This window comes from Colias philodice, chromosome 28, assembly GCF_061535455.1.
Source record: "Colias philodice isolate Cphi_HAF_F1 chromosome 28, ilColPhil1 Martin Lab GWU primary, whole genome shotgun sequence".
NCBI lineage: Eukaryota > Metazoa > Arthropoda > Insecta > Lepidoptera > Pieridae > Colias > Colias philodice.
The window spans coordinates 4,449,617-4,461,752 of record NC_143113.1 but is presented as its reverse complement, the minus strand read 5'-3'; the positions used below and the strand labels follow the sequence as shown (position 1 = coordinate 4,461,752).

The following is a 12,136-nucleotide window of genomic DNA, read 5'->3' as shown; positions in this document are numbered from 1 at the left end:
AACTATGATCTAACGTCCCGAATCCAAAACAAGGAAACCTGAGGTAAACAATGTTGTATTTGCATATGATTTTAATGTGATCTAAATTAAATCATTTTTTAAATAAAATACACCAAATACTCCATTTTAATTCTCTAAAAAACGAAAAGAACAAGAATATGCCTTCTAAATTCTAAATTTTAAATTCGATTCCGATATCCTAATTTTTATTATCAACAATCCTAAATAATATTCTTCCTTACATAACTATTATAATATTGAAGATCTTATCGTTATGTATTTCTATAGGTGACTGTTATAAAATACTTATATTAATCTTCTTATATATAAAAATGAATCGCAAAATGTGTTGGTAAGCGCATAACTCGAGAACGGCTGAACCGAATTCGATAATTCTTTTTTTATTATATTCCTTGAAGTACGAGGATGGTTCTTATGTAGAGAAAACGTAAATATTATGTACCACGGGCGAAGCTGGGGCGGACCGCTAGTTATAACAATCGATGCATCACCGTTCGTCACAGACAATGACGTCACAGTTCCAACATGGCCGACTTTGTATGGGACGTCGACAGACGAAAAGCTTCAAATATTTTGCTTTACCTTCGCATCTTTTTTTATATATTGTTAAAATATAGTAAAATAAGAAACTCTTATACAGTATTTGTGTTCATGTAATAAAAATAAATATTTTGACTGGCTTAATATATTATAATTTTTGGATTATCGATTTTGAAAGCTGAAGAAAAATCACTAGCTGTCCTCCCGCGGGATCGCCCGCTTTGTCTAAAACATAACATTTACTAAAACCTACCTGAATCATGCTATTTATTAAAAACTGCATCAAAATCCGTTGAGTAGTTTTAATGATCTAAGCATACGGACGGACAGACAGCGGACTTTGTATATTATGTAACTATAAGATTTAATTTAGATGTACTCTGTACTATACATACAAACTTTCAGATGCACATTATTATTTTGTGAATGAAAATAGTAGCTTAGTTCAGAGAAGTGATTTCAAAGGCGTTTCGCAGAAGTCTGGTTAAATGAAGAGGTTTGACTGCGTTTGAACAGTAAGTGAATATACAGATAGACTACAGTTACAGCTATATAATATATCAGGAACTACTGGTTCCAATTGAAAAGTTATTTTTGTGTTAGATAGTACATATTTTATCGAGGAAGGCTATATCTATATATATATAAAACTCAAAGGTGACTGATATAGTGATCTATCAACGCACAGCCCAAACCGCTGGACGTATCGGGCTGAAATTTGGCATGCAGTAGACGTAGGCGTCCCCTAAGAAAGGATTTTAGAAAATTCATCCCCTAAAGGGGTAAAATAGGGGATAGAAGTTTGTATGAAACTTTTTATTCCTTGGATGTATTTGCATGAAATTTAGCACACATATAGAGGGTAACTTGGATAAACACATAGCATAGGTTTTATCCCGGAAATCCCACGGGAACGGGAACTGTGCGGGTTTTTCTTTGAGAACGCGGGCGAAGCCGCGGGCGGAAAGCTAGTGATATTAATATATAGAGTTATGAGTAATGTAATTAAAATGTTGCAAAAGTAAAAATATCCCCTTTGAAAGCAGATGAAGTTTCATGGGTTGTATCTTGTATGTAATAAAAATGAATGTTTTTCTGTATAAACTATAATCTTATATTAATAATTAATATTATAAAGAAGAGTTTGTTTGTTTGTTTGAACACGAAGGTTTCTGAGTTTGTACAACCAATTTTGTACCAATCTTCGACAGCGTACAAGCGACGCCGGAGTGAACAGCTAGCCTATAAATACTGAGTAATATCGATACATCTAAACTATATAGAATATAGATATGGAAGAAATATTATATACTTTGATTCTTCGTACGAATTGAAGAATTTCAGCAGTAATTGACACGAAATCAATGAAAGAGCGCCGCTAGTGAGGGGAGATTACAATCGACCTTTTTCATCGAGAACCAAAGCTTGTAGGGCGGGGGGTAGGGTTGGCAATACGTTTTAATACGTAATTAATTTATTTTTAATAATTCATTAATATTCATTAATAATGTCTGTACTTTAATAATGTAAGTGTTTTGTTTGAACGCGCTATAATATCAGGAACTATTGGACCGATTTCATAAAAGTTATAACATCTAATATATGTATATTATAAAGGCGAAAGTTTGTAAGGATGTATGGATGTTTGTTACTCTTTCACGTAAAAACTACTGAACCGATTACAATGAAATTTAGCACACATATAGAGGGTAACTTGGATTAACACATAGGATAGTTTTTATCCCGGAAATCCCACGGGAACGGGAACTACTCGGGTTTTCCTAAACATAAACTCGCATAGTTCCCGTTCCCGTGGGATTTCCGGGATAAAACCTATCCTATGTGTTAATCCAAGTTACTCTCTATATGTGTGCTAAAATTCATTGTAATCGGTTCTGTAGTTTTTGCGTGAAAGAGTAACAAACATCCATACATCCATACTTACAAACTTTCACATTTATAACATTAACAGCGCACGCAGCGGCAGTTACACCAGCCTGAAACTTACTTAAGTACTATAATATAATATATAACACAACTATTTGCTGTGTGGCCTTCACTCGCTATAATCGCTTTGTACTACGAACTGAATATCGCGTGATAGTTTCTCCCCATACCATTGTACATCCCCTTTTCACCAGGGGATGTTTTTATATACTATATTTATATAATAAAACTGAAGAGTTTATTTAAACGCGCTAATCTCAGGAACTACTGGTCCGATTTGTAAAATTCTTACGGTGTTAGATAGCCCATTTATCGAGGGCGGCTATAGGCTATATATCATTACGCTAAGACCAACAGGAGCGGAGCTACGCGGGTGAAACCGCGAAACGCAGCTAGTAATAAATGTGATTCTTATACTAGTATAGGCTACTTTTTACCGCAGTAAAACATCTCATTTCTATTTAAGTTCCCTTTGACAACGCGGGCGATGCCGTGGGCGAAAATCTAGTATTATAAAAGGTGGCCATGTAAAACTTTGTACCTTCAACAATTTCCATGGCATAATGCACCAAATTAAGTCTGCAGTTCAACACATTTACAGGCATTTTCATATTTATGATGAAAGATGTAGTTCTTGATGAAAGATCTATTCAAATACTTCAATTCATCAAAATCGATTCAGCTGTTTTCATCATACTTTTCAACTTTTATAATATTAATGACAATAAAAAATACGTTTGGCAACCCTATATTAGGGATCAAAAAGAAAAAAAGAATATCACGCAATTTGCAAGCATTAAATCCCACTGCCTTTTATTGAAAAGGTATTCTAAAAATATTTCAATTATACCATTTGATGTTGTGGTTACTATGGCAAAGTGAGTGGGTTCAATCCCATGACAAAAAGTATTTGATCAAAATTTTTTATAACAGGAAAAAATTACAGCCAAAGTTGTTAAGGAAAAATGTATATTGCCTATTAGTGAAAGATTTTCAAAATCTGATAATGATGAGAGCTTAAATTACTTAAAAATAAACTTCGGAGCAATCATTATTTTCGCCATAATGTAAGAAGAAGAGTAACTTAACTTTTGTTTAGTTCTCGTTTTTTTTTTGTTTGAGCTCGCTAATCTCAGGAACTACTGGTCCTATTTGAAAAATTCGTGTTAGATAGCCGAGGAAGGCGATAGCGATAAGGTATAGCGGAGAAGTAGAGTAATTTTTTTAGAGTAATTTTTCGTTTTTCTTTTGTTTGAACTCGCTAATCTCAGGAACTACGGATCCGATTTGATAAATTATTTCAGTGTTATTATGTGTTATATAGCCCATTTATCGAGGAAGGCTATATGTTATATATATCATCACGCTAAGACCAACAGGAGCGGAGCAATGCGGAAACAGATAGTTGAAAAAGGTAAGTTATTCATCATAGATAAAACATTGAAGCATGTATTTTACAGTCTAGTCTATTTTGCTGAATTATGATATAATGAAAATAATGATAGTAGTTTACTTTAAGTGTGATACACTTGCATTATTAAGGTCCCTATAATGGAGATAGCTATTGTTCTACATGGACATTTCTATGTGTGATTCTTTCATAATTAAGTTTTAAAAACCTTGCTGAATAATAAAGTTGATATCGAAAATGTTTATAAAGTTTTACATAACTTACAATTTTATTTTATCTAACTGAACATTCATTGCATTGGCTATTCCCAATCAATTTCCCATAAAGATAAAAATTCTAGAACAGAAAAATTTATTCATTGTAGCTTTGTTGTTGGTACCATATATTATGTACCTACTTACTTACTTTTGCATTTTATAATAAACGTAATTAATACTGACGTATCTACTCATTTTTATTTCTATTGACAAAAACAGTCGAATGAAGAAACTCTTTTTTGAAGTCGGTTAAAAATCAGTACTATAACAGTTCCCATTTTTGCCGCCAGGGCACGCTTGACTAGGTCATCAGAGACAGGCCTAGCACTTATATAGCACTAGGTAGGTACTTAGACGACCTACGTATGTGTACGCTTTCAAGGTCAGGCTTAGTTCGTACTTTGTGCCTAGATTTTTAACAGTTATATGTGTTTGTTTTCAAATGAAGGTTGGTGTAGGTTTTGTGAATACGTTTTTAATATGAAATGTAAGTGTGTGTGTTAGTTAAATTGAAAAAGATACTGTGCTAGGAAAGCTGCACGCTGAAACTAGTTACATAATAAATTCAGTTAGGTGTACATTCATAAGATGATTATTTATAGGTGCAAAGAATTAACAAATAACATGTTGTAAACAAAGATTTAACAAATAACATGTTCTGCTTACAGTTTAATTTTTAAAAGAGTATTATTAATATTATAACAATGTTTTTTTTAATAAATTAAATCTCGTTTTACTTTCAGCTGTTTTATTTGCATTTTCCTAATCATTTGATTCTCAACAAAACAAACTTTATCTTGTAAGTACATTGTAATATGATAAGTACCTATTTAACACTACATATTTCAGTATAATTTCATACAACTACAAAAGTTTGATCGAACGTGCTTTTCCAAGTTATTTTTTTTCAACCGAATTCTTTTACGCTTAAAACGCGAAGCACGCGCCTCGTGAAACGTGACAGCACCATCTATTATCCAATAGCGGTACTAAATCGCGAATTTAAAAGTAAAACTGTCTACGGTCACGTGCGCCCACTAACGGGAGATGGCCGAATTGCGTTCGTTGAACCCTGATGCGTTCCGTTGCGCAACTAATGTCATCCATTACGGTACTGACGTAGAATGTGGCGCGAATTTTAAAAAGTTTTTTTTTATTGTGCGTGGCAACTAACGAGGTTTGATATAGGTCAAGTTTTGAATGTCTAAGGACGACTGGCCGGTTAGAAATGTTAGATGTTAGATTGTTTATGAAGGTTACTAATTAATAAGGTAAGTATATAAGATTACATACGTGATAAATACGTGGCCTTCGGATATTTTAATATTTTGAAACAACATATCCTGAAAGTGTCTTTATTTTGAGAAATTGAGTTTTAAGAAACAATAATAACACTTTTCACAATTGTTTCATTTTTTATATTTCTTTTATTTTCCAATAGTGTGTGTCCTTTAGATGCTTAAAAACCTGAATTATTATAATAATACGTAAAATTTTATCATATTTTAATTGTAATTCAGTAATTTTAATTAAAAAATATGGTTAAAATTATCCTATATATCCTTTAGAGATGGCCATTCATCCTCATTTTTCGATATCGTAAATATGCAAAGCAAATTCTTGTGTCAATCATTTAAATTTTACATTCCCACGCTAAATATAAATTAAACATGGCAACCCATTATTGTATTAAATAACGGCAAATAGTGTAGTTAAAAAAAATCTTGTCTTTGAACCGGTTGGGAGCAATGAACTTTTTCGACTCTTACAACTTTTAAGACGATTGGCTTATGAAATAAATAAAATTCTATTTTTTTATACTATGGTATATAAATATGTCACCTTCTGTTTCTAAATATATGATGCACGTAAAATCAACAGGGTTTTAAATGTTATTTGTGAAATAGAAAATATTTTTTTATATTTATTTATTAAGGTTCTTGTGTACATTATGTGTGATGGATATATACGTTTCCTTATAATTTTAACTTTTTGGACGTGAACCAACCGATTCACTACAGGACATTGGCAAAATCGTGGCAACGCAGTACTGCCATAAATTAAAATATTGAATTGAATTATTACTTATACATTCTGATATTAAATCAATGTTTAAAACAAGAAATAATAAATGCAAAATAATTATGTATTCTTTCAAGACTTTTTTTTAGTTTATAGAATGATCTTACAGGTATTTCCTTACATAATAAAGGGTTGGATAAGATATTTGTTTCTTATTAAACCCTAATCAGAAAAATCAGGAACTTTATAGGAGACGATAATGTACATTCTTTCATGCATCAGCCGACTTTTCATCCACTTGCTGCTTAGAAAACAAAAACCTTTACATGAAAAAGATACTGCGTGTTTATCAGTCAATCTGCTGTGTAAGTTAATTCTTTTTATCTACGAAACATTAAAAAATACAATATATTACTTGTACTAAAATATTTGTTCACGCTATCCACTACCTAAATCTATAATTTCATGTTACAATGCAGTCTAATTTAAGTACAAGTGTAAATAAACGTCTAGACTTTATCAAGAATTTTGGGAACAGTCAATGAACTTTTCAATATTTTTATTGTACCGTTAGATATCCGTCTTACATTTCTAAATGATACGTGTGCGCTTTGCATGAATCGTCCTTGAGGACACTGCACGTCCATGACCTATATTTATGTGTATTGTCAATTATAAATTACTTTTAACAAAAATAAACGTAATTTATAATTAAGTAGTAATATATGTATTTGTCTTAACTGCAAAAGTGATTTCAATTTGAAAATTCATCTGTGTCTATGATATTACTGCATTGAAATTCAAATTCCGCATTCTCTGTTTGACAGCCGGCAAAGTTCATTGACAGATGCCACAGACTAAAAACAATTGGGAGCGAGGGCAAAAGCTCATACAGCCACGGCATAATGTGTGCACCTGTCATATAAGTTTTTACGAGGTGTCTCACGGTGGATCGCGACCGAATAACGGGCCGCGCACAGTTACACTGTATGTGGGTGAGCCTAACTGCGTACACCGTTAGCTACGTCACGTCACTCGATAGTGATGTGCTGGGAATATCGATGTTATGCAATTATCGTAACAGTGAGGTTGAGATTTGTAGGTGGGAGTGGTACTAAATTAGGCGTGTAGTAGTGTAGTATTATTTGACATACTTTAGAAGTTATTTTCCTCTAATTCTTAGAGTTAAACAAATACTTAGGTTTTGCTGTCATTTCTAGTATAAATGTAAAGTTTATTAAAAATCATTTCATAGAAACATCAGCTAAAAATATGACGTTACATTAATAAACTCTTAAAATTCTGAAAGTAATAATTCTCCTGCGCCTCTACAAATTTAAATCTTCAACATTACTCGTCAAAACAAAAGACATCACAAACTACCGCTATACTTTCTCAATACACGTCGACAGAATACTAACCACTTTATCGACATCAAACATCACTACAGAGTACCGTAAGCCTACGTCACGAAGAAAGGGATTGTAGGAACTGTACAGGGCGCAAAACTATCGCTTTTTCGCTGATACTGTACTGTTATCATGCTCTCTGCATCCTGCTACGAACGGTAAAAAGAAAAACATGAACTGTCAAACTATGTGAACGTTTAGTACCATAAATATGGTATTTATGGCGACTGGCAACTACCATAATATTTATGATACTAAACGTTCAAACTGTAAGTAATTTGAATTTATACTTTTATATATTTCTCCTTTCTTTTTAAAATTGTTCGATTATGTCTGCCATTTACAACTTTCTCATGTGCTTTTTTTTCTGACATAATGTCATTTTGAATCACAGTCACAAAGCAGCTTCTTGTTTATTCAATAAGTCTTTCCTTTCAGTTATTTAAGGCATTTACTTACGAAAATGAAAAATGTAAATCAATATTGATCTTAAAATAGCCTATAAATGTCTTTAAAAAAGATATTAATTAATAAATAGCGGTCAATCACAAGCCAAAGCTTTATACGCTATCAAAGCTTTTCATAAAAAGAAAAAGCTCAGATTTATTACATCGAAAATACGATCAAATGTCCGTAACGAATTGCATAATCTGAAAGAAGTTATTCAGATTTTATTGCAAACAACTTCAAATAACTTCAATACAAGATTTAAGTGTCAATGAACTTAACGGCTTTTAAAACTAAAGCTTTTTTAATCGTAATTAAAAAAAAACATCTGCGCATATAATAACGTTTTTTCGCCATTCTGCGCTCCAATCTGCATCTAATTACATATGAACCTAACATTACGGTAAATTATGTAATTTTATTATTAGAAAAGATTTGCTCATTTTTCATACAATTAATGTGCAACACTGTGAGCTATTCGTCTCGTGAAAAATAGTTCCCAATCTTTATTCATGTAATTAGTATTTTATTGTTCAGATAAATTGAAACAACGGCAAAGTTTTAGCAATTATTTATTTTATTTTATAAGAAATCGACCCATAATTATTACAAATTACAAGCAAAAACTTAAGTGTTAAATTAAAATAGAAACTTCACTTGGAATATTTATGATAAAAAAATTAAATGAATATATAAAATCTTGAATCGCTTACAGAAAAAAAATCATTGTGAATTTAATGCGCATGTGTTACCATATATCACACTCGAAATTTAGCGCCAGATTATAAATATGAAAAGTGACGGAGAATTTGGAATAACAATCAGACATGAAATTCAGATTTCACGTCGGACAAGACAATTTCTTAGTTTCCGTAAACATTAAAGTACATTGACCTCTATACGAAAATATTGTTCCAATTTGAGTTGCAATTATTAAAAAAAATACATTTGCAATATTTATACGCTTTTAAAAATATTCACACCGAAAAACTTTTTAAATGATAAAACAAACATACCTCGTATTGTGCTCGGCATTTTGCCAAAAAATCCTCAACAATTTGTCCACGGAAATCGTTTAGAAAAACAAAAATCCATAAATCACAAACCACCGGTACTACTATCCGAACTCGGCCATGTCCGAAAAAAAAAAATCATAGATAATAAATACACAGCACTGCACTTTTCGCGCCACGCAGCTGTCAATGTCAGTCGCGAAAGCACTCGCACACGTCTAAGTGACGTGCGGTTGGGTTTGATAGTGCTTTTTTCTTTGCATTGCGCGGGCAACGCGCGAGGTAACTGTAATTTTTTTCGTGATTGCAAAGCGCTAACGGTTAGGCCGGTTCTTGGATCATCTAGAATTGATTGGGGTACAATCAATTTGTAAGATTCACACCTTAGTTGGATAAATAATAGACAAATATTGGTAGAGCGTTGTTATATTCATGTATGAATTGTATGAAATATTGATGTGTTTTTTCGTTTTGAATAAATGTATATTTTTATGAGGTGTGTTTTATTTTTGACCTGTTTAAAATATTGAGACCATAGAGATAATAATGTGGAGACAAAATACTTTTCTGTCTTTATAGTTTATACTTACTTAATACTATTCTTACCTTTATTTATTCGTTTAGATTCTAGTGGTATCCTTTTTATTAAGAAATGCAGAACTAGACACACAAAACTTTTTTATTATCTCTACATTTAAGTAGAGGCTCTTAAAAAGTTGTTTTGTTGCATAAAAATATTAATTAATTAATTTTCTAGCTATTATTTTGCTAGGTATCATATTATAATGTTTTTCCATGACCGGAAAGAAGAGAGATTCTTCTCTTCTTCCTTCTGGAAACATAGAGAACCTATTAAAAAATTATTTCTTAAACCATATTGTAAACTCCATACATCAAAATCAGCCATTACGAAGTTATTTAATAGTAAAGAAATGTGAGTTCCTTTTCTTTTTATAACATACTAGGACCCGGAAAACGCACATACACACACACACACGCATTTTTGTTGAGATGAAATACATTTTAATATATTTTATCATGTTTTATTCATATTTTTTTATTCACTGCTTATATAATATTATATATTAGAAAGTGTTTATATATTCTGTCATATTTTTTAACTATAAATTACAAAAATTGAGCTAATTGATCTTTCTCTACCTAGAGTCATTATTTAATTATTATAGTAAACTATTTAAATATTAACTTACTATTAAATAATTTAAGCGATATTATCATATAAATCCAAATTATATTACACATTTATATTCTTGGAGAAAACTAGTATAAAATATTATTTAACAGAAAACATATTATAATATATAGGAAGGTCACACTCAGTATAGTTTATGATTTCTCCCATTTATTCATTAAATTTTGCTTTAATTATACATATTATATAACTAGATTCCATAGAATTTAACTTTTATTACAGATTAGATGTGCTGCGTGGATTCACCCGCGGTCGAACCTGCCGGAAAAACAAGTATTTTCAGCTTATAATATGTGTTACTCTGGTAAATAAGCCACACCACTGCCAAGAATTAGCAAAATTCTATCAGTTTTCCCATAAAAGAGTAACAAACATACAAATTTTTGTAATATAAGCAGGATGGTACTATGTGTTTTCATAAAAATAATTATAGAGTTCTAGCTGCAGGCTGACACCTCAACGCTTTTCCGAGGAAAGCTTTAGTATTTTGGGATTTATTAAATGATAAACCGTAAAAAAAATCTAAATTAATAGGATTATTGTTATTTAATAGATTTCGTGCGAATTTAATTGTAAAGTTTTAATTTCAAATCGGAAAATGGTTAATGTATCGTTCTGTTGTTTTGCCGTCGAGCTGGAGGTACCTATGCGTATTTAGTTTTACAATTAGGTAAATTACATTTTCTTGATAATTAATAAAACATTGAATAAATTGTAATTATTTTTATTCTTCCTATATATTGATAAGCCAAGAAAATTCGCAATAAAAAGACCCAAAGAAAATTTATAAATAAACCTTTGCAGCCTGTAGGAATATATTATGTATATGTTAAGCTATGAATAAATTCTTCTCGATATTAAGGAAGGAAACATTTTCATTTTCAGGCTTGGCATTGTAATTGTAAATTTGAAAATCTGTACGTAAGTAAAAAAAAGTAAATATATTTCTGTAGCGTATGCTGATTTGATTTCTTTTGTTATGACTGTACAAATTCATTAATTGGTGAAATTGATATGAAATTCAAAATAATGGTGAAGAAGAAAATTTGAGAAAGAGACTTGTTTTATTATTTTCGAAAAAAATAGAAAAAGTCTTTATAACATAGGTTCTATTGCATATCTTTGAGAGAATTGAATAGGTAAGATTTATTAAAAAAATACTGCCATAAATAATTTAATAATCACAATGCCAATTTTTTTTATAAAACTCCCTATATTTTTTATCTGCACCGTGCGCCGTAGATAATCTGTGCGCACGTGAATGTAAAAATTAAAAAAAAACGCACTAGCATCATGTTCCCGCGTAAACAAACCGCGCTCGGTCGATGAACCCAACGGTACCGACTTGACCGACCCACTGAGGCGGAGGCTGGTTGTGACGTCACATTGACTTATAGATTGTGGCATTTCGTTCCCGCCAATACGATAGTTCCTGATTGGGTTTTTTTTAGACATAACTATAAAGGATGTTCTCTTTTATATGGAGATTTACTTAATATGATAATTGATGCAACGTGTATTTATTGTTTAAAAGGAATAATAAATGTTTATTTTTTATTTAATGTTGTTTCATTTTACCCTTTATAAGTAGGTACACCCTTTTACAATTATTAATTATGAGTTCCTAGTTTTGTTATTGTAATAACTAAAATGATTGAAGTCATTGAAGATAAATGGCGCTTCATTTATCGAATATGTAGTTTCAAAAATCGACTTTTTTATGACTATTTTTTACTTCCAAAAAAAGAGTTAATAGAAATAGAAAATAGAAAAAATCTTTATTGAAAAGTTTTAAAATAATACAGTTATAATTTGGGGAAATTAAAGCCTGTGTTAGTTCAGAACTAACGTGTCAG

The 12,136-nt window shown here is 31.1% G+C and overlaps 1 protein-coding gene across 1 annotated transcript in view; it reads right to left on the bottom strand.

Moving 5' to 3' along the window:
* The window catches only part of Hr3 (nuclear hormone receptor 3 ROR-beta), a 126,528-nt gene extending 117,260 nt beyond the window's left edge, over positions 1–9,268 (bottom strand). Inside the window, exon 1 of the mRNA XM_089712220.1 lies at positions 9,071–9,268. Within this exon, the coding sequence (XP_089568346.1) occupies positions 9,071–9,089 (19 nt within the window). The 5' untranslated portion in view covers positions 9,090–9,268. The remainder of the gene's footprint in view (positions 1–9,070) is intronic.
* Positions 9,269–12,136: the final 2,868 nt, after the last annotated feature.